At 41.8% G+C, this 24,545-nt stretch overlaps 1 protein-coding gene across 2 annotated transcripts in view; it reads right to left on the bottom strand.

The window, feature by feature from the left end:
- The window catches only part of MAFF (MAF bZIP transcription factor F), a 154,017-nt gene that overhangs the window by 91,246 nt on the left and 38,226 nt on the right, over nucleotides 1-24,545 (bottom strand). The window contains exon 1 of one of the 2 annotated variants that reach the window (XM_044068456.1): nucleotides 10,948-11,210. The exons of the other annotated variant lie outside the window; for it this stretch is intronic. Coding sequence (XP_043924391.1) covers nucleotides 10,948-11,047 — 100 coding nt within the window. The 5' untranslated portion in view covers nucleotides 11,048-11,210. Of the gene's footprint in view, nucleotides 1-10,947; nucleotides 11,211-24,545 lie in introns of those variants that run through there. 2 annotated transcript variants of the gene reach the window in all.

A 24,545-nucleotide genomic window follows, 5' to 3' on the forward strand; every position in this document is an offset into this window, starting at 1 on the left:
TCTAGAGACATAATAGTCTTTTCAGGTTTAAGTTATAAGTCTGGAATCAAAAGAGATGATTAATACTGTAAAAAAGTATGACACTACACTTGTTTTTCCCCCCGCAATTTTGTCTCACTGAATGGTTTGTTAGGATTGTGGTACTCTGAAAACGGACACCATAAGACATCAAAACCTAACAAAATCAGACGCAATTCAAAATTCATATATACACTCAGTTTCTTAAAAGTTAAGAAATGCAATGAGGTACATCAGTTTATACCAAATCTGCTGAAAACAAATTTCTGCACTACATATTCAGTTTTTCTCCATCCATTGGGCTAACCTCGTAGTCTTAGTAAGAGGTTTACACCACCCCAGTTCCCAAGAAAAAAAATGTGATAAGAGTCCTCAGCTACTACACCCTATAACTATCTAACTTGCACTAGCAAACTACTTGAAAAGTCAGTCTATGCCGCTTGCCAATATTTGAGAGGCATTTCCTAATCAACTTTTGAGCAATACTGTATTAAGAATGAACAAAATATTCTTACTGCCTTGACTTTCACAGGCCCTGATAAAATGTTTAGTCTTGATTACAATTACATCTTCACCCAAAACTAAGTTAAGTTGGAATTTCACAGCCTGCTCTTGTGGGTTTAAAGACTATCTGCTTAAGCACAGACAATGCACTAAGGCTCTCAGTCCTTCAATGTGCCCTACCTGCTCAGGTTAGCAGTTTCCAACATGCTATCCTTTCTCTTTTCCTTCTTTTTCTGTACATAATTAGCAAAACCACTACCTCACTCAGTGTAAACTGTTACTGAGTGCTAAAGATAAAGTCACCCATCAACACACTCGACAGGCATACTTTAGAATGCTGTTCGCTGTTCTGATGGAACCTCTTTGCAAAAAAGAACTAATGCTTATTATCACCAAACCCAGCTCAAGTGCTGCTCATCTCTCCTGCTCAACCATGACTATGTACATCCCTAAAGAAATAAATAAAAAAATACCCCAAGTGTTTGCATTACAACTCCCTCTCTACTTTCAAATACTTTGTCCTCAGTTTAGACATGTACCTTTGGAACAACCATCCTTAACTTCGACAAGGCCTCCACTGCCAAAACTGGAGTGGTCTATAAAACCCCTATGTCCTTAGCCCAGATTACCATTTTCCTGCTGTAATTACCTATTATACCATGACCCCCCCCAAAACGTGCATGCTGATTGGCCAGCGTGCACATTGTAAATCGAGTTATACTAATGGAAAAAGGTCCGGTCGCCCGGACTTTCTTCCATTAGTATAACTCTACTTTTAAAACACTGTCTCGCTATGTTAAATGGGTTTAACATAGCGAGACAGCTTTAAAATAAGCAGCGGAGATCTCCGTTGCTTATTTTAAAGCTGTCTCGCTATGCTAAACCCATTTAACATAGCGAGACAGGTTTTAAAAAAAAGCAACGGAGAAAGCAAGATCTCCGTTGCTTTTTTTACTGTTTCGCTATGTTAAATGGGTTTAACATAGCGAGACAGTTTTAAAATAAGCAACGGATATCTTGCTTTCTCCGTTGCTTTTGCCCACAGCTCTGAGTACATCAGAACTGCCGCGGATGCCAGACATCTGTGGAAGGGCAGTAAACAGGCATTATACTATGCCATTATTTAAGAAAAGTAATAGTTTCTTTTCTTAAATAATAGGTTCATAGGTTCATACTAGGCTATCTGCCCGAGGGCATTTATAAGCCTAGCCCATAGTTTTGTGGCTTACGCCACCCCTTTAGTTTGGAGAAACTATGCCCATTATTTTGCTGTGCCTCTGTCGAGCAGTGATACTGAGGTAACCCCTGGGGTGCATCTGCGATCTCCCATCCATTGGTCAAGATTCCTCTTGAACAAGGCCAGCGAGGTGCTCTGCCTCGCATAAACCGGGATTTTGTTCCACAGCATAGGGAGTCTTTGGGTGATGAATCTATCCCTCCAGCACGTCCTATTAATAACCGTGTCGAGGTTTAAGTCTCCCGCCCTTGTGGCTCTGAGGGATCTAGATTTTTTGAGATGAAGCATGTTTGGGTTTGACATGGCCTTGTATGTCAGGCATAGGTCACCTCTGAGCAAGCGGTAAGCAACTGAATATAACTGGAGTTCTTTCAGTCGGGCAGCATAAGACAGATTTTTGAGACCATTTATCCTTTTGGTGAGGAACTTTTGTGGCCTCTCCAGCTGCTGCAAGTGTCGGGTCAGATACATTCCGAATGGGGCATTGTACTCGATCATTGGTCTGATGAGTGATGAGTATAGGGAGACTATGACTTCCCTTGATCTAGATGTGAATCCCTTCATGATAAGGTGGGCAATGTAGAAGGTCTTCCTAACTACTTTAGCAATATGAGTGTCGAATGAGAGGCTACTGTCAACCTGGGTTCCCAGGTCCCTAATAACTTCTTCTGTGTTCAGGGGATTGCCACCTATATGGTAGCTAGGGTAACCTTATTTTTCCCGAAGGGTATGACTATGCATTTCTTGGCATTTAACTTTAGGCCATGGCTCTGGCACCAGTTATCCGTTTCTGTGAGACCCTTCTGAAGGATATCTGTGTTGGATGCGTTTTCAACTACGGCGCCCAGTTTGCAGTCATCTGCAAACTTTGTCAGCCATAACCCTCCTGTGTTTGCTTGTACTTCAGAAAAGTAGATGCCAAACAAGAGTGGGCCCAGGACTGAGCCCTGTGGGACACCACTTGAGACAGGCTTTGAGTCTGACATGGCGCCAGCAACTCTGACCCTGTGGGTTCTGTCACTCAGCCAGTTTGCAACCCATCTTATAATGTATGGGTTTACATTTAAGTTGATGAGTTTTTCAATGATACCCGAGTGAGGTATTGTATCAAAAGCCTTCGCCAGGTCTAGGTAGGCTGTATGGACTGCCTTTCCCTCGTCAATGGCCTTGGTGACTGTTTCGAAAAAGTCAACCAAGTTTAAAAGGCATGATCTGCCTTTGACAAAGCCAAACTGGGTTGGATCCAAAGTCTGCAAGTTCCCTATGTCTTTATGAGATCCATTATGATCCTCTCCATGGCTTTGCAGATAAGGCTTGTCAAGCTAATGGGATGGTAATTTCCAGGGTCGGTGGAGGCACCGCCTTTGTGGAGTGGGACCACAGTTGCTGTGCGCCACTCCCTGGAGTGTATCCGGAGGTGAGACTAAGATTAAACAGCTGTCCTAACTGTGGGTTTAATTCCTCGTTGAGTTCATGGAGCACACAGCCGGGGACACCATCAGGTCCCATGGATGCTGTGTTCTTTGCCTTGGAGAGAGCAGTTTGGTATAATAGCAATAACCCACGCCTGGGTGTGGGTAATGCTGTATTTACCCACGGTTGGCTTTGTTTGGTCCCTCGGGCTTCGCCCTCGGGACCAAACCACGCCAACCGTGGGTAAATCCAGCATTACCCACACCCAGGCGTGGGTTATTGCTATATTCTTCTCTTCTAGCCTGTAGTTTCCTTGTCTCCTAATTTCTTGCCTTGAATATCCAAATCTATTTGGATACAAATCTACAAAAAATGTCACTTTGCTTTTACAGCTCCTAAACAAACTACTGCTGTTGTTTCTGTACTTTAATTGCTTCCTTTGCTGGAATAGGACCTTCAGAATCTGCTTTTAATTAAAAGACCACCAAATCTCAAAACACCAACAGCTTTGGTTCTGCTGTACCAGGTCTTCAAATCCTCCCTTGCCTCATATCCCCCAAATCACAACTCCTCTGGAGTATCTTTTTTCCCCTACTTTATCTAATTTGTCCGGAGTGCTTTATTACAGATCCTCAACCTCCCACAAGTCTTTACATCTAGACCTCAACAGCATTTTCCAATTCAAATCTCTATCACTGCATCTCTAGCTATGTACACAATGACATACTAACATTTTGTAACTTCTCCCTTTTTATTAGGTCTCTGTTTCCAAAACGTACTACTTTTATGCACTCAGAAAGGTTGTATTATATGTACCCTAGGTTGCATCTTGCACCACACTTAACAGCTAACTAAACAAAAGCATGCATATAGATTTCCTCTGCTCGTGTCCTACTCACATTTACTTTTTCCTCATTGCTAGAGTGGAAGTAGGACTTGGATTTGTTTCAGGGCATAAGCAAAGCAAGTTTACCAGCATGAAAGCTGGGAAGAACTCACATGCCTCATTAGTATTACAGTCTTTCTCCTTCCAAGAAAACACAGTACTTGGCTTTAACAGTAAAACTGAGTTAGTTGTAACCTTACTGCAAAAGCAGCTTGTACATTTCTGTTTTTCCTCATCACTACTCTGAAGACAGGAAGGGAAGATTATGTGACAAAAGAAGAACAGAACTCAGCAGGCTTTTATATATATATCAAACATTTTGTAGGGGTCTAGCATGATGCTTCTTCATTGCAAAATTAAACAGGAAGAACAGACATCCATCAAATGCCTGACAAAGAAGGGCACCATGGAGGAGCACATTTCTTAGATGTCTACAACTACACATGCACCTATATATGGTAAGTTACCTTTGCATGTTACTAATCTTTGCAAAGTCAACCTAAAAACAAGTCCTTTGTTCATGTTTGTGATGCTCAGGTTACAAATACCAAACTAAAGACAAGCATGTGGCACAACAAACCACCATAACATTTATCTACTTGCTGGCAGGGACTGGGACTAAGGTCTTTCAACCTGCACCACTGCCTCAAAGAAAGAAACAAGTTAAAACAAATAAATAAATACAGACATAAATCAGTATAATATACACACGTGAGGCTGGCCCTAAGAGTATGCAGCAAATGTGCATCACTGCACTGAGCTATGGCCCACACCAGCTACTCCAAGGTAAGTTTCACAGAAACAGCTGCAGAGCAGGGTGATGAATGCGGGCTTCTCAGACCCTACCCTTACCAAAGTCTGAGCTCAGTGCCTTATAGTTTCGGCTTATCCACAGTAATTGTAATCTGACTACACAATTCACATATCCACCCTAATTAGAACTTCCAATGTTGCAAATCTGTTAGTTACTGCCAGCAGCTAGACCCAGTTTCTGTACCACTCAGAGTTAAGCCAATAGACAAAACTATAACCAATGTAAATTTTAGCTAAGCAGCCATTCTCCTCTTTCGGAGGAAGGCCAACATTCCTGTGCCAGACACTAGTACTCGTGCAGCAAAAAATCACAAACTTGAAACAAAAAATAGGATTCTTAGCGAATTGTGTAAAACCATGGAGAAATTATACAGATAAGATACAATTGTTTCAACAGGCAGATGGCTTGTTAAAGACTAACGACTAAATTACTAGGCCCGGTCTATGATTATCCAAGACATAAAAACAGCCAAAATAAAAATAAATGTCAGCTTTCGGATGCAGAGAAAGAATCCTGAGGCAAATTAAGCCAATCACTGACTAAATGAAAGGTAATACACTACTATTGCCTCACAGCTTGTTATTCAAAATTCAAATTAAACAATGGGTGTTGTGGAAAATTACATGATGCAATACAAATTGCAATATTTAGCAAGCAGCCAAGTCCAGCCATAGTAATCTGAGGTGTGTGTGTGTGAAGTGTGTGTGTGTGTGTGTGTGCACATAGATACGTCTGTGTGCCCGTATATGTAGGACTATCCCTAAACATTTCTTTTTTATATCTAAATAAAATTCATTGGTGGGTTAAAGTCTATGACTAAGATTTACTACTGGATACTCCTCCTTTTGAGGAAACTGGGCTAACTACAGTCTCTAATCAACAGTTTGAAGCATAATAAATTCTAGACTGTAGTCCGGAGTGGCCTATACATGGGATCCACATAAGGTCTTCCTGAGCTTCTGGAACACTTGTTCCCAGGCTGGTGTGAAGACTAACTTCTGGGGGTGGTCAGTAAAAGGAGTGGCTAGCACACTGAAGTGAGCTGCAAACTTCCTACATACATCTCTGTCTCTAGGAATTCTATTAAACTACATTTTAATAACTAGGGGTGTAGGCCATGCCTGAACAGTACAGCCTCCACCTTGGCTGGCACTGGATGAATCTTACCACTGTCCACTCTATGACCCAGATAAGACAAATCCACAATTCCTACCAGACATGTTTGTTGTTAGGGGTTGGAAGGGTGGCCTAATGGTTAAGGTGTTTGCCTTACAAACACAAGGTGCAGGGTTTGAGTCTCACAAGGGATAATTGGCTAAGCTTAAAATGGCTCGCAAGGGCAGTTAGCTTAGTACTAATCTATGAATCTAAAAACAGTCAATCCCACCCTTCTGCCTACCATCTCCTTAGCATGTTGAATATGTTCTTGCTAAAACCAACTGTAGTATGCAATGTCATCTCAGTAAGCAGCAGAATAGTTTCCAGCCCTTTCCAGGATGCAGTTTACCAGCTTCTGGAAGTTGCTGGCTCATTTTTCTTCCAAAAGAGCATTTTAATGATCTCATATAATATGAGATAAGTCACAAAACTTGATCTCTCCCTTGATGCAGGGTGTCAAGAATACCAGCCAATAACCCTTAGTCAGGTCAGGTTAACAGTGATTAGTTACTCAGCCCCACCCCAAATACTCCACAACTTTAATTTGTTCTAAGCAAGGGGTGAAAATTTGACTCTCTGTGACTATTCCGTTTCCTACAATCCACACAGACCCTGGTGCTCTTATCTTTCTTTGACATCAATACAACTAGGGAGGCCAAAAACCTGTTGGATTGTTGATTATTCCCCGGATCCGACTAATCCTGCAATTCACCCCACACAGTTTACTTGACGTACTCATGTACCGAGTAAGACTGATTATCCATTAGGTTCCTGTCTGTACATGTCATACACCACTTGGATGCACCCTGGTTGCCAGTATATCTCTGAACTCCTGCAGTGCTGCTTGGATTTCCCGATTCTGGGTAGAAGAAAGCCAAATTTATTTATCCTTTTTTGACTGGGTTAATCCCACTAGGCTAGTAGCCCCTTTTCTGGGGAGACCCAAGGTGATATTTATACTACTATGGGGGAAACATGGCCAAGGTATTAGGGAACTTCCACTACTCTTTCTGATAAGTGTCATGGGATCTTTTGCATCCACTTGAGCTAACATCAACTTAAGCAGACTGGGCCTCAGTTTAATATCTTATCCAAAGGATAGCACACTCAGGAGTGCAGCACCCCCTTTACGCTGCACTGCAGTGTCAGCAAATGCTCTATCTGGTATGAGAACAGAACCCACAGCCTTCTGCATCAAACGTGAGCGTGCTACCTGTTGCATCACTGACACTGCAGCAGTACTACCTCATCCATGGGAATGTCAGACTGAGCCTCACTGAGAAGGATCACTACAAGATACCCCATCATTATCCCCTGAAATGCACTGCAGTTACTGAGTGGCAGAATTTCTCTATTATAGTAGAACTTCATCACACTACCATGGCAGAGTTCATGTTCCACCTCCATTATAAAGTTAGTATCACTTACTTTTCTCACAGAAGTGCAAAGTCCCTCCCATGCTGTCTGCCGCTTACTGTGATGCACAGGAATAAATACCACCACCTCCACCCAGCAGTATATTCTCAGTCTCTTACCCTTCAGTTATACCAAACCTTTTACGGCTGTTGCACTTTTATTAGGTACTCCTATGCCAGCCCCATGAGCTTCCCAATCCTAGCCTCAAACTTTATGGCATATTCCACAACAGAATCCTTGTGAGAATCACATTCACCCTCTCAAAACTAAACCCAGAGCACCCCCTGCTGTGATCATAAACAGTTTAAATGATGGGGGGAAAAAAAAAAGACAGAGGATTTTGGGGGCAACTTCCTCTATGTGCAAAGAGGAAACGGCAGATACTTGCTCCACTTCCTCTGAACTGTTAATGCTCCCAATATGGTTTCAGCAAAACAATTACATGCAGTCTTCGGCACACTATAAAAATGTTGAAAAACTTTAAAAAGAAAAACTGTAATTTTGTACATAACACGGTTTGTTGTACTTCAATAATAAAAAAACAAAAACTAAACTTGCAGGTTTATACACAGTTTTAAAACTTACCTTGCTTATTTGCAAGCAAGCCAACAAGCTTTTTTTTTTTTTTTTTTTTTTTTTTTTTAACAGGGTCCAACAGTTAGAATTTCCTCCAGCTGTCTCTTGTTCCCATACTTACAGAAATAGGGGCTTGTGTCCCTATTGCTGCTGCAATCATGACAGAGACCAAAAACCTTTGCAACACTCAGTTTGTACACTGTTCACAAAACCAAAATACAATACAACCTGCCAAACATGCAGGAAAATCAATCCACAATCACAAGATGGAAAGGTTGCCTACACAAAAAGTGGGAGAGTAAAAAGAACTCCCTACAGAAGGTTTCCTGACAGAACAGACAGTATATGGTTGAGAAAACATAGTTGTATCTGATTCTAGAAGCATTCTGGTGGCGGTCAGTAAGAATCCTAAGCAAACAAGGCAAAGGACTGCTGGATTAACAGCCCATGCAATAATGATTGGTGAAAGTGACTTCAGGATCAAATATCTGTGGCACAAAATTATTCAAAAACAGACACTTTTGAATTAAAACTGGAAATTGACACTCGTCTGGTAAGAGTGGCCTTCGAAAGCAGCATTTTCTAAAAGTCTAACCACTCAACAGCAAAACACAACACACTGAGCAACCAATGTAGAAATATTTTACTTATCAGCTTCTATTCCCCTTTCTAACTGTTGCTTTGTCTTCCTTAATGCAAGTAAAACATGCTCTCACCTCAACATAATGAGACTAATTAGGCAAATAACATTATTAACACTGGACGCACGCAGGCGGATCAGTAACTAAACAAGCACTGCTGGATTCCTTTTGGGCGCCATATACACTGAACAAACATAGGTTCATAGGTTGGTACTAGACTATCGGCCCTAGGGCCTATACAAGCCTAGCCATAACAATTCCCTGGATATTTCTTCCCACAATATTTACTTCCCTGGATCCCCGGGGTGAATTTCCCATCTCCCATCCAATTGTCAGGGTTCCTTTTGAAGAGGTTCAAGGCGGCGCTCTGCTTGACATGTATGGGCAGTCTATTCCAGAGTATGGGTAGTCTCTGGGTCAGTAACCTATCCCTCCAGCATGTTTTGTTCATTGTGATGACACTTTAGATCCCTGGAACGTGTGGCTCTCATGCTAGATAGATTTCAATTTGCAATCGCACCACCCACCATGCTAGATTTTGATTTGCCATCACACGACCCACCATGCTTCCCTGTGGGAGTGACTTGCTGACATTTAATATTCTGTACATCCTCAAAAATTAAATTAGCAGCAATAGCTTTTCAAGTCAGCTTTATGGTTTGCTGTGGAGATAAGTGTTACTGCTGGAAGTCATCCTGAAAGGCAATGGTTTTAAAAACGTCATCTGGCTGTTTTGAACACTTGCTACTTCCCATGTTATACACAGAGTAGAGCTCTGACACTGATAAATGATATTAGTGCTTGTGACATCACAATCATGCTGCGACAAAGATACCATTAACTACTGCAAAAGTTACAAAGCCATGGTGTTTTATCCAGGAAGAGAAGTACCTTCTGGCAGTAGGAAGGTACTTAGAAAAGTCAGGAAAAGGAAGGGCAGGCACAAATGAAGACTTCAGTGGAAGTTGTAACATAAAAGTACATCTTTTTCTTTCCTAGTCAATTGATCAGCCCTTTTCTTCACTCTAAACTCATGGCTAACTTGTTTCCATGGGGAATGACATCTGACTAGTGTATGTCATCCTTGTGGGTCAGATATTTCATACATAACCCCCCCCCCCCTGTTTAGCAATGACAGCCTCCTGCCAGACCTGTAATTAAAGGCTTGTAGTATTAGCATTCATCAACACAAGATTGACGGGAAGTGCCTCATCCTTTCTTTGGCACCTTCTCTATAGTTAAAGCACCTGGAGCCTGCCAGGTGACAGTGGTGCAGTGAGAAGACCCTCTGTCTCTTCCAGGGATGTGAAATCTGGCTCCTTACAACCAGGCTCCCTCAATGTGTAATCTGCTAGCTGAACCCAAGTGAGACAGGATGGAGTGAAGCAGCTGCAATGCTTGATATCTTAACTGTCAGTAGCAGCAGCAGTGTTAAACTGCTGTTTGCATCTGTGATTCTGGTTAAAAGAAGCAGCCACTCCCTGTAAGGGACAGACTTGGTGGGTGCTGGGGTGTTATGTGTGTTGGGGGGGGTTAAACTGGTATTTTCAAGAGGGGGGTGGATGTGATGCAGTCACAAGTGGATAGCCATTGCAATTATGTCAGCTGCACAGTTATAACTGGTGGCCACATGAGGAGGGAAGGTCACAAGAAATTTAAGACTTAAAAACAAATCTTCCCAATAGGATGATATTACCAGGTGCATTATAATCAAGTATCCTGACAAACAGTAGTTCTAAGTTGGCATCTTGACTGGACCGGGGACTGATGAACAAACTAATACTCAACAACACTATACATCTTTGGAAGATGCAAAGTTAGGGAAACTGTGACTACAGATCTGGAAACCAAAGTACAGAAACAGAAGCAAGCTTTTAACAAACATTAATAAACTAATAACACTTCATAAAACATCACAAGTAACAATCTTCACTTCAGGTTTAGTCTTTTTCAGTTTCAGCCAGTCTTAATCAAAACATACTTCCACCTACCAATGGCCACATTTTCCAAGCATATAATTACCAGACAGTCCCATAAATTCTTAATACCTTAATTCTGGTTATTAATAGACATACTAAACAGACTACACTACAATATACTTTTCAGCAGTCCACGTCTAATCTGTTCTTAAACTGTTCTAAAATATAACTCAGCCTTGCAGTTCCACAAACAGACCACACTTTGTGCTTTGAACTTTTTCTGTATTCTACTAAATCAACACAGAAAAATGAGTTATGCTGTGATCCCACACTCATAAGAATTGTGAATTTCTGTTGTGACCTACCTGAGTACAAAAGCTTCAATGAAAGTTCTCTTTTGCTTCGTCTAGAATAACCCATAGAAATTAACTGCATATCTGCATTAGTCGTTACACAGCTACACATTTCCTTCAGGTGGGGGTGGAAAGGCCATCATGACCAGAAAAAATTATCATCCCGTCATTAAAAATGTACGACAAAAAGTTTCAAAACAGAAGTCAGACTGGCAAAAGTCAGCAAGAGGGAAGGTATGTAGGATAGTGGAAACAGAGTCACTGTGAATCAGCACAAAACAGCTCCACCCACAGCAACTGTCATTCAACAACAGCACCAACGCAGTTCAGGTGAAAGGTCTGTCTTGCACACACCCCTGCAAATTCTGTTACTTGATGGAAAAACATTCATGTTCCACAGAATGAGTAATATACAGCTTAAGAAAAAAAAAAAACTTGGTAACAGTAATTTGGAAAAAGAAAAATAATTTACTGACAGCAGTACTTCTGTGTCAAATGCTATGTAGCATTTCCTATGGCTATGGTTGTCCCCTCCCAAAGAGTCTCAAGTTACAGATGTCATCTTGCACACTGAAACAGTTTTTTTTTTTTTTTGAGAAAAGTCACCTCCAGTGTTTATGACACCATACAGCATTCGGAAGAATTGTTTCAAGCTAGGTTGGAGCATATGCATTCTTCTACCTACTTGTCTGTTTTAACCTTTTCCTTTTACACTGCAGGCAAACATCTCATTTTAATCTCAAATAACTTGTGCAGTGGTTAACAGTGTAAATCATTACAGATTGATCAAGGTCTCCCCTGAAATTAGTCACAGTGTGATGGGATTAGAATTTTTGTCAGTGAAGAAATCACTACACTTTGCTACTTACAATGTAAAAATAAACACAAACATTGTATTTTAAATCACTGGTAAAATACGGACAGATTAAGTTTTTAGGGTTATGTAATCTTTGTTTATTATACCAACATTATACACTGACTACTTTGAAAATACAATTAGTACTTGAAGTGGAATGCAGTAAATTATAAGTTGCATCACTTGTGCGGCCTTTAACTGAAGTGATATTAAGACCCACTGGGTCAAAGGCCTTTTTGGGGAGAAATCTGGGAAAACAGCACAAACTGTTTATTAATTTGATTTAGTATGATGTGACATATGGATGAAAGCTCTCACTACTAAAACATCTGAAAAGCTGACTGACAGAGAACTACTTTATTCTTTTATGTTACTTTTGCTACAGTCCTGAACTCATCATAGATGGTTTCCTTTTTGTTCACACACACATCTCCCATACAAACTATATAACTGCAGTTGGACAACAGTGGGGAACAAGGCAAAGCTGGGTTAGCTGAAAGTGGTTTGCAGGACTGGGCTCACAGAAACTGCATTTGTTCAGCAACATTCCCATATATGTATGCATGTGAACACATACATACATTTATGTTATATATAAATATATAACAGACAGACATGCACACACATTTATGTTATACATAAATATATAATACACACACACACACACACACACACACAAATAAATTTAGCATACTGGCACCCATGAAAGCATATTCATAACTATACCAGTGTGTACACTACAGTTTCTGTTGGGAAGCTACACATGTTCAAACAATTTTACAGTCTTATCATCTTTCAATACTCAGGTGTAATTAAGTGATAAAAGAAAACATACAGTTGCTCCGGTTAGAACAGTAACACAAATACTATCATTCTCTGGCAGCAAGATGGCAGCATTTAAATATATATATTTCTGAACCACCAATGTCTTCTTCACTGACCTGCAATCCAAAACTAATCCTCCCTCCTTCCTTCACACCATTCTGGCACCACTGTTTACATGTTACCTCACTACATACTAGGTGAAAGTCACAAAAGATTCTCTCCAGTGAAGGCACTACATTTCTTCTGCTGGGCATAAAGCATAACATACTTTGCTGCAGCCTTTCAGGCATCCGTTTCCTGTTATTGAAATATACATACACAGAGTAACCTTAACTCTTCTTCCTTCATTAATACGGTCTTATTCTCTTGTAATCTTTATAAAGCCATTTCTGCCAGACTGGATATGGCTGCCTCCATCCCCAAGGCTTTAACCTATCACTTCAGCATGTCAAACTCATTCCTTACTCATCCTGTCATTACGAGGCAAGAAATTCAAACGGAGGGCTGAAACTAGCATCTTTAAATTCAGTGATGACTCATTCTAGCCTACAGATCAACACAGGAGGAGTACAACTAAGGGACCTCAACTACTCAAGTCAAGTGGGGGACTAGGCTTTGACTACAAAAAGTATAGTTAAGCTGACAGAAAGCAACCAAATTGTTCTATTTATTCTGCGTGTATCGTGGAGTCAGCCACCGGTAACTCCCATTCCCACTTTATTCTTAGATGAATCCATGTAAACCATGCTAGCTCAAAGCTACTTATTTGCCTTATGTGCTGTCTTGTAACCTGTTTTTTTCCACCATCATGCTCTGTTAAACAGTACTTCTTTGTATCCAGTAAAAAATCTAGTTCCATATGCTCCCCAATATTCTCTCAACTATCCTCTTCCCACCCTTCTCCTCAGCATTCTGTGTACCCCTATCATATTACACTTCCATCTTATTCAGTACACATTCTCATTCACTCTTCATATGACATCTATTCCATGCTTTTTTCGTCTTTATTTTTCAATTAGCTTAATGTATTCAAACCACTCTCTGAACACACTTTTTCATTAATGGCCTCACCCAAAGTTTTCCATACAGTAAATTATGACTTCTGCATTCCATTTTCCACGCCAAGTAACCTCTGGCATTCTACTGGATTTTAATCACCGCTTTTTCACCTTGATCCTAGTGATTCATTTTAGGTAAAGTAATTACTTTCAAGTAATTTGTCTTCTACACAGTTACCAGTGCATTTCTAGCCGCAATGTATTTTACTTTTGGATTACACTTTAGACCTTTGTGCCTATCCACACAAGACCTCTGAAACTACACTGGCACAGATCCTTTTGTGACTCTTAGTTATGTGAAGATACCAGTAATGCCTTCTACTAATCCAATGGAACCCTTCCAATGTCCGGCTTATAAATGTTTAGTTTTATACATGCATTCAATCACTGGCTAAGTGGTCCAGGCAAACAACCCTGATTAGGACCAAAAGGCATACGTAATAACAGTGTATGGCCAACGATTAGAATTAAAAAAAAACAAAAAAAAAAAACTTGCAGTCACAATAGAAACACAAGCAATGAAGACATAAACAAAGTAACAGCAGCACAAAGTCAATGAAGTGCATAATAGCTTGCATTTATTTTAGTTCTGTACTAAGTAATGAAGACAGAAGACATGGCAAGTACAAAATACACAGGGCATGCCATACAGTGCACAAGGGCGGTGGTGACCAAACCATACATAGTTTCTAGCAGCAGGGTAGTAGTGCAAAGGGAATAATACAGAGTTTACACCGTATTATGAATTACAAAAGAGTACACTGGTAAACTGTCACATAATGAGCAAATACTTTTTTCTTTTTTTTTTTTTTTTTTTAGGAGGGGGACTAGAGAGGTCTTGAATACAAAGTTACAGAATGCCATATAGCTGGGTGAGCTTAGAGAACATTATGTCACTAGCAGTTATGATGACTGGAGATCTGTGACAGTTAATAGAACCAGTCAACCCAACTCATCACCCACAGTCAATATGCAATAAACAAACAGAAATGAGTTAAGTAACATACAGTAGCATCTAGGGAAAAAAAAGCCTTCTTCAGTTACTGGGATAGTATGAACAATGGCAAGCACTAAACAGGTGTGTGTGTGTGTGGAAAGTAGAATAAATTCACAAACAGAGTAATCACAAAAAAATAAACAATCCCTTTGACAATTGACATAATATGCAAATATTAGCAGAGTAGAAAATCAAATATGAATTGTTAGTAGTAAATATGAGAGGGAAGAAGCAGCAGAGAACAGAGGATCAAAGCAGAAGTGATGCAGGTGAGGATGGAGTTAGATTATGTGCTCAGTGGGAAAGCAGTTGCAGTCAGATTTTTTCTGAAGGTGTCTTTTGAGATGAGTTCTGAAGGTGTGGAAAGATGAGACTTCGTTAAGGTGAAGGGGCAGAGACAGCCAGAGGTTGGGTGCAAGAATAATGGTTGTTTCAGTGCAGTTTGTTTGGGGTGCCTGCAGTGACGGAGTGAATTGGGAGAGGTTGTAGGGAGTTGTTTTATTATGGAGTTTGGCTGCAAAAGGTGAAAAGGCACCTGGATGTAGTAGTATGAAAACCAGAGAAACTAGCAGTTGCTCAACTCTGTAGGAGACCGGTAGCCATTTGGCCTTGGAGAGGGTGATGCAGTGGTGTTCCTGTAGGGAGGAATTGGAAATAATGGGCAGATTTTATTTTCAATGGACTGTAGAGTAGATGAGTTTTTTTTAGATGCTGTGGCTATGATGGGGAGCTCATATTCAAGTTGAACACGGTGGACTCTGTTGTCTACTGAAGCTCTAGCTGGTCTAGACAGAAAGGGAGATATTTTCAAGGGCCAGAATAAAAGAGAACTTACCTTTTTACTGACGTTTTCAATGTGGCTTTGGAAGTTAGGTTCATGGCTAGACAAGTATTTAAAGGATGTGGTTGTTTCCAATAGGCAACCACGGAGATCTGCGATGTTGAGATTTTTAGGAGCATTTTTCAGGTTTTGTGAGGTGCCAAATATCAAACTTTTTGCTTTAAAGGGGTTTAGGAGTAGCTTACGGTTGTTTAGCAAAGAGTTAAGGGAGTGAAGGTCAAACTAAAGCAAGGTTTGAATAGTTGGATGTGAGGGACCTGGACTGAAGAATAACCATGTCATCCACATAGAGAGTAATACAAATGTTAGGGTGATCAGAGGGCGGTTTGTTAATAAAGACTGAAAATAAAAAACAGGGGTGAGTATGGATCCCCGGTGTACTCCTCTGGTAAGGTGTGCTGGTGGTGATGCTCTTGCCTACTGAAGTAAGGCAGCTGGCAAATCTGTAGGTATGTTTAAGCTGTGCTAACCTTATGGATGGTTAACTCAAAAAGACTGAAATTCAAAAGTTAGATCAAGTGACATTTATTATAACTTTAATTGTATGCATATGGTCACTAGGTAAGCCCACTGAACATGAGCCCTTTTTAAAAGCAACCTAGCAGCACTGTTTGGTTAAGTGACTTGCTTAGAGTCATAAAGTAAACAAATGTAGACTGACAGAATCCAACCCTGACCTATAGGGAGAAGCTCCTTAACAACTCACAGCTTTAATCTTCTGCACCAACTACCAAATTTGAGTCACTTTGTTGGTAGAAAGGAGTAAAATAGGGAAACATTGAGGGATTTCTGGGTTTTTAAGCAATCAGTGTAAGAAGAGCCCAGTGATCGTTGATGTTGATAGGACAAGTAGTGTGAAACATAACACAGCATGGGAATTCTAGTTAGGGCAGTAGCTAACAGGAAAATATTACCAGTAGTAGGATTATGGAGAGTGTGTTGACCAAGGAGCTGTATCAGGTTATAAAAGATGGCATACTGTCACATTTTAAATTTAGTTGAGCACACCAGTTTAAGTCTCCATTAGGATAAAACTGTTATGAAAAGACAAGAGGTGACAAGCATCAAATAAAGAGCAGGAGTTTGAGCAGCAGGAGGTACATCAAGGTCATATACAGCTGAATCAACCAAATGAAAGTACAGTTGTGCAAAATCCAACCATAACAGCAGATGTCCTTGCCTTCACCGTTGTATTCATTACAAATGGGATTCCCTGCCATGAAGCCCAACCGTCCGGCCAGTTTACCAAAGTCTACCATTGCTTTAAGATACGCTGAATGTCACCTACACACTCCTTGAGTAGTGTAGGGCATAAAGGAAACATTCTGGCATACCATCCTCAGAAGTGATTATCCCAATAGGAACAGCAGTCCAAGGAAAACCAAGGAGAACCTGCACATCCAGGAAGGAAAAAAAAACTAGGGGATGGAGGAAGAGGCTGCACACTGAAGCAGTGAAGGCAAGGACATCTACCATTATGGTAAGACTTTTTACACAATTATATTATGTCTTTACATTCACTGCTGCAGTATTCCTTACAAATGGGAGAGTTCCAAAGCTCAAGAAGAAACTTGGGAGGAGGAAGCAGCAGAGCCCTCTAAGAAGCCATGAAGAATGGTACCAGCAAAACTATCCCTACCTCTGGAGATACTGTCTAACTGGTAACGCTTGGTAAAGGTATGCACAGAAGACCAGGTAGCAGCTTCAAGAATAGAATTGGCTTCTAAGCCTTTGAAAGAAGCACCAGAAGAAGCCACAACTCTAGTAGAATGAGTCTTTAAAGAAAAAGGAAGGCGCTCGCCATGAAAAGTGTAACAAAAGGAAATAGCCTTTGAAATCCAAGTGGAAATAGTTTGCTTGGAAACAGCCAAACCTAAAGACCTAGGATGAAAGGAAACAAATAATTGATCAGATTTTGATAGCTTTAGTTTTATCCAAATAAAATCTGAGCTGTCTATGCACATCTAAGGTGTGCAGCACCCTCTCACTGTCAGATTGCCGAGAGGGGAATAAAGTAGGTACATTAATAGACTGATTAAGTGACAATTCATTAACCACCTTGGACATGAAAGAAGGATTAGTACACAAGGACACCCTGCCCTCATGAAATATAAAAAAGGTGGACGAGCCAAAGGACTTGCAACTCAGACACCTGTCTGGCAGAAATAAGAGCTAACAAAAGAACTGTCTTCCAAGAGCAATGTTGCACGGAAGCTGAAGCAGCAGGCTCAAAAGGAGCAAAACTAAGATCCCAGGGAGGAGGAACACGCTTCCTGGGAGGTCTAATATTAAGGACACCTTTAAGAAATTGCTTACCCTCAAATCTAAAAGTGAACGGGGGAGTTAAAGGCAGACAAGGAGAGAGAGTTGATAAGTGGGCCTTAACAGAAGAATAGGCCAAACCAGCACTGAGCAACTCACACAAATAAGAGACAACAAAAAGAACATCCACAGAAAGTGGGTCCAGGACAGAAAACCTCTTCCATTTAGACAAGTAGGATTTCCTAGTAGTAGGTTTCCTGGCCTCCTGCAGGACCTGCAGCATGTCCTCAGAAAAAAGTGCCTGTGAGGGATCAAAACCCTATCACCCACAGTGTTGGTTGATGCGTGGACAGGTGGGGATGGATGAGAGACCCCTGGTCTTGTGTGGGGAGATCCACCCTATGAGGTAACTTGTGATAACAATCCCTTGGCTAGATGCAGAAGTGGAGGGAACCAGTGTTGTTGCGGCCAAAAGGGAGTCACCATTTTGGGAGCATCTTGTTGAATCTTGAACAGCACTCTCAGAATGAGAGGAAGGGGAGGGAATGCATAAAATCCCCTTACAAGAAAATGAGAGGGCATCCACCTTCCATACCAGAGGACCTGGGAATCTGGCACAAAACAGAGGAAGCTGTCTGTTCAGAGGGGAGGTAAAGATATTTATTTGAGGAGTACCCCACTGGTGAACAATGTCCAGAAACACATTCCTGTGAAGCATCCATTCGTGGAAACTGACTGAAGGATCTGCACGGGTTGCCTGCCACAATGTTTTGATCTGAAGGAATATAAACTGCCTGATGAGTCACTTGACATTGGATAGCCATATCCCATTCCAGAAGTGTCAGCCGGCAAAGACAGTAAGATCTCGTAACCCCCTGTTTGTTGATATAACACGACTGTGGTATTTGTCCATGAATACCTTGAGAGGCCCCAGAGAGAAGACAGGATAAAAGGCCTGAAGAGCCAGCATAACATCCCTCACCTCTTTGAAGTTGATGTGTTCTTCTGCTGACGAGGCAACCACACTCCCTGAACCCTCAGGGAGCCAAACGTTGCTCCCCATCCCACATCAGAAGCATCTGTGACCAGATCCTGAGAGGGAAGAGGAGGTTGAAAAAGGAGTCCTGGATTCAGAAACAACTGCTGAACCCACCACAGAAGTTCTTTCTTGAGACACCAGAGAAGAGGAACAGGAAAGTCCAGAGGACATGCATGCTGAAGCCACACCGACTTTAGAAACCACTGGAACTTGCTCATGTGGAGCTTGGCCAAAGGGAGCATCAGAATGGTGGAAGCAATGAACCCCAGAGCTCTCAGAAACTCCCTGGCTGTAATGGAGGACAGAGGAAGAAGAGTTTGAAAGAAAGACACAAGTTTTTATACCTTTTGAGGAGACAGGGATGCCAGCATTGGCACCGTTTGAATCCTGCAACCCAGAAAGATATGATCCTGAGAAGAAGTCCGGGAAGACTTTTTGAATTTTACTGTGAACCTCAGACTCTGAAGAAGAGAAATGGTAAAATAAAGATTTTGCAAAAAGATCTCTGGAGGAGATGCCTGAATCAGCAGGTTGTCCAAATAAGGAAAGATTTGGATCCCTTGAAGCTTGCAAAAGGCAATCACAGGAGCAAGGCATTTGGTGAATACCCTTGGGGCATTGGAATGGCAAAGCACAGGACTGAAAATGCCAGGAAGCAACAGAGAAATGCAAAATCTCCTGAAAAGAGGATGGATTACAATATGGAGATAAGCATTCTTGAGGTCCAGTGATGCCAGAAAGGCCTGCGGGAGGAAGAGAGGAAAAAGGGACTGAAGGGACAACATCCGAAAGGAAGGCACCTTCAGAAAAGTGTTAAGATGGGATAGGTCTAGAATAGGTCTCCACGTACCTTCTTTACTGAGCATGAGAAACAGTCTTGAATAAAACCCTTTCCCCCTTTGGGACACAGGCATCTCTTGAATAGACAAGAGGTCTCGAAGAACCTCTGGGGAAAAAAGGACATTGTTCCTGAGGAGGCTGAGGAATGCCCATAAAAGGAGGGCATGAATTCCAGACCATGAAGTACCCTGCCAAATGACAGACTATGAATCACCCAGGATTCCTGGGTTCTGTCAAACAGGAAGAGAAGGAGAAAGGCGAAGAGAAGGAGAAAGGCGAAGAGAAAGAGTGTGGCTGGGAACAGGTGGATAGTCAGACAGCACCTGGCTTGCCAGGAAAGGAAGGCTTAAGAATCCCTGCAGGTGGCCTTAGCAGGAGTCGTCAGTTTATTTGTTTACTGCTCTTTTTACCTTTAGAAGGAGGGTGAGATTGCCTACGAACAAAGGCTGGCTTAGAAGGGTAGTTTTGCTCAAATTGTAAGCACAGGAGAAAGAAAGACATGCTTAAGCTCCTGTAAAGCCTTCCCCTTGTACTAAGGGACTTATATAAACCACTGCTTCACCAAACAAAAGTTTATTATCCAGAAAAGCATCCATCAACTTAGCCTTAACATCATCGGGCAAAGGTTGAAGCCTAAGCCAAGAATATCTCCTCAAAATTGAACCAAAACCAGCAGCCCTAGAAGAGGCATCTGCTGCATCATAACTACACTTGATAGAATGATGAACTACCTGAGAGGAAGTCCCAAGCAATGAAAGAGCAGAAGATTTACTCTCAGAGTCTGGAAGATCAGAAAGAAGCTGACAAGCCTAAGAAAGAAGAGCCAACACATATATAGAGATACGGGTCTGACAATTAATAGCCCTAAAAGCTAGTGTAGCTGAAGTATAAAACTTCTTACACAGCTTATCCATGGTTCTGTTGCCCTTGTCAGAAGGCAGTAACTTGGGCGAAGGAAGCAACCGAGACAGCTTATCAGAGGCTACAGACACCACTGTGGGGTCAGCAGCAGGACAACAATCTTCAAGCACCCTATAAAGCCTATCAGACTTCTTGGGAGCAGGGGGCAGAGAATCCGGCACTTTAGAGGCACTGGAAAAAAAACATCCAATAAAGCAGTTAAGACAGGAGGAATGGCCGCAGGTTTAGGAGATTCCATCTGCAGTAACTCATAGTACCTCTTATGGATATCAGAAACCTGGGCACAATCCCACTTAAAAAATTCCTCCATCCTAGAGATTGTGTCCCCAAAGGAAATTTCCTCAGAAGGATTATCTAGCGTATGAGAGTCCTCCTCCTCAGACCCGTAGTCTAAAAGAGAAGGAATTTGGGTAGAATAAGCAAGGGATTCATCATCAGAATGCACCTCTTCCTCAGAAGAATTCAATACTCTGGGCCTTTTAGAGGAAGAAATGGACCAAGGAGTAGCAGGAACTGAAACCCCTTGAGGAGGCCTTAATGAGTAAAGCACTAAACAACTCCGGAGTACAGGCCTGCCACTCACTTTGTGGATAACTAGAAGAAGAAGAAGACACATGATTAGTTCTCTGTTTATTTTTTAAGGGGACATCCTTCCGAGAAACCTGAGAAGGCCCAGACTCTGGACGGCATTCCACAACTGTAGTAGGAACCTCTTTCCTAAAGAGAAACCGCAGAACCCCTCTAGACTCCCCCCCCCAGAAACAGTCAACCGTGGCTCCCCCTTAACGCCCAAAATGGAGGCCTGCAAAGCCTCATCTGACATGCTGCCCACCAGATCCTCACTGGCCTCCAACCCAGAAGCGGTAGAAGAATCTGACAAAACAACCGGGCAAGCCTCTGGGTTTGTAATAATCTCAGAGGCTGGACAGAGGAAGATTCCGATCTTACCTTATGCACCTTCAGTTCCAGCCATAGTATCTTTAGCAAGAAGCTTAAGACTCTGGTTCTGAAGATACAATGAAAGGGAAGAAAGACTACTATGATTAGTAGGCTTTCTTCCCTTTCATTGTTTCTTGAGAATCAACCTACTACAAAGAGTTTTAGGGACAAATTGAACAAGACAATATGGTCATGAGCAGCACCTAGGTAAAAAAGACACCTATCATGGCGGTCTTTATAAGGAATTAGTCTCCCACACTGGCATTTACCCTTCCTGGATGACATTGACCCCAAACAGAACAAAACAATAAACACGACTGGATACTTATCTGCAATAGTGAGGACTTCAGCAAATAGGAGTAATCACTGGAAAGCCAATAAACAGAAAAACAGCAAAAAACAAATGGAGGTAACAGACTGAAGGTTAGAAACAGCGTTCAGACTGGTGGCAAATACGTTCCGAGGATGGTACACCTAAACTTCACCTTTATGTCCTACACTAAGCGACATTCAGTGTACCTTAAAGCAATGGTAGACTTTGGTAAACTGGCCAGACAGTGGGCTTCACGCAGGGAATTCCACTTGAAATGAATACTGCAGCGGTGAATGTAAGGACATGAAGTGTGACTAAACAGTCTCAGTATGTTTCATTATGTGAGCTGCATATGGCAGGAGGTAGTGGGGAACCAAGATTTTTTTTTGTTTTTTGCTTTTAATAGCAAGAAGTAATGGCCATCAACTACTTTCTTGAACACTTTCACAACTCTAAGAACTCATCTGGTGCCCAAGATTTCCTGTTATACCCACTAACTCTTCCTCCTCTTCTCACTTTAATCTCCCTTTCATCAGCTTTTCTCACTCCCACATAATGCCAAACCTCCTTCCCAACTTGGAACTCCTTCCTCCTTTCTAGTCAATGAACAGAGACGAAAAGTTATTCAGTATTTCACCGTTTACTTGGTTTCTCAGTTCTTGTTCTACCCTCATTGAGCACAGTCAAACTGTGTCTTCTTTTGAGCTACAGTCCCTCCTTTGCACCCTTAGTATACATCACTTCTGCTTTGGCCATTCTCACTCCCTAACAGCATTCTTCCTAGCCTTTCATACATCCTTTTACTTTCCTCTTTGCTTGCACTGTATGTAAGCTCCTCCTCCTAAACCAGTTAGTTAATCTGGTTTAGGAGGCCAATGCCTTGACCATTAGGCGACTGGATTCCCCCTTCCTCCTCCATACTTTTGTACTATTCAGTCTTACTTGGGCCTTTCATTTAGTTCATACATTGTTAGTTCATATTTAAACCCAACAATGAGAACCATCTTGTCATCTGTATTAGTGCTCAGTTCTGGAAGAAAAGCCACACCATATTAGCAAAACATGCCTGATCAAAACAGGATTTGCAAACATACCACTAGGTAGTGAAAGAGGAAGACAAGGTACATCTAGTAATCGTCATGTGCTTTCAGACTCCAGACTTCTGAGGTTACTCGGTCATCCCAGAATAGAACCTTTGCTCATAGAGAAAGTACAGTTGTGTAAGAACCATTTGGCAGTTTTTCCATCTCTTTCAACTTTCTGGTTCAAAAGCCCGCATTTACACTAGTTTCCCACCTTTCCTGTAACTAGTGTAGTCCAGATACAGATTTGCTGTATCCAGGACTGCTTGGAAGCTTCTGAGCCCCCCCCCCCCCAAGCCTTTCGGTGTTGGAGGGAAACTTTCTAGCTTATCCGTGGGAGTGGTAAGCACTAGGCAGCCTATCTACCACAAGATCCAAGTACAGATTCTTAGTTTTAGCACTTGAATTTGCGTATTCAAGCTCAGCACTTGTTCAGAACTTGTTAGTACTAAATAAGCTACAAATTACTACAGCACTCAACCTTCCTTTTTACCTAGAGGAAAACAGTTTTTGTACTTACTTTCCTCACTTGCTTAGAGAAAAACAGCTCTTACTCACTTTCCTCACTTGTCTAGAGGAAAGTAGTTTTTTATTCAGGCATATCCAAGAGTCAGCTCCCAGTGTGTCTATCTGATGAATCTGGACAATTTAGCAATTACCTAATGTACACAGACAACCCTCTCCTCCTACCACCCAACACCACAACCTGTGCGAGATGCACTTATCTAGCCAAACTAGAGGTAAAGCTATCTCCAACCAAGACTGAACTTGACAGTCCAGAGGAGAAGGTAAACATTTGCACCACACCACTCATCACATAGTCCCACTAAACCTACACCACCAAAATCCACATACAGAAACATTCACAGAGGCTCTCAATAATAATCTGCTCAAGCAACAGAGACCTCCAAAGCAGAAACGCAAGCAACATCCACCCCCCCAACACAACCCAAATGACACATAGCCCACATACTCAGTGTGCAAATAAACCACAGCCCATAAGGCAAACCAACGTATTCAACACACTAGTCAAAGGTGACTCTAAAGTCAGGCACACTGATGTCCCACTCATCAGGCTAAACAAGGAGAAGGTTACTGTCAGCTGCCTGTTGGGTGCCAGGATCCACCACATAACCCACACACACAGGTCACTCCACAACAAGTACAAATAGGACTCTGTCATTGTCCATGTTGGTGTGAACGACCCAAGACGTACCTCCCTGGACTACATGAAGAGAGACATGGAAGAGCTCTTCGCTCTTGTAGCCCAAGCAGGTATGACCCTAGCCCTGAGTAGCATCCTGACATCGTCCAGAATGATACTGCAGTAAAAGGACAAAGTGATTTGGCTAAGCTTCTGGTGTCATTCTAAGGGAATCCAGCATCTGTCTGCCTGGAATGACATGGTCGATAGACCACGGTGCTTTGCCAGAGATGACCTGCACCTGTCGCCCCTGGGATTCCAGATACTGGCTAAGGCGCTTCCCGCCCCTATAGTACTTTTCACACCACCGTAACAGGCAAGCAAAAACTGAGGGCAATGCTATTCAATGCTAGAAGTCTAAATCTCGAAATGCACTCACTCGAGGCACTCCTTAAAATGGAGAACGCCGATATCTGTGCAGTGACTGAGACCT

This window comes from Protopterus annectens, chromosome 1.part0, assembly GCF_019279795.1.
Source record: "Protopterus annectens isolate FY-2018-M chromosome 1.part0, PAN1.0, whole genome shotgun sequence".
Taxonomy (NCBI): domain Eukaryota; kingdom Metazoa; phylum Chordata; order Ceratodontiformes; family Protopteridae; genus Protopterus; species Protopterus annectens.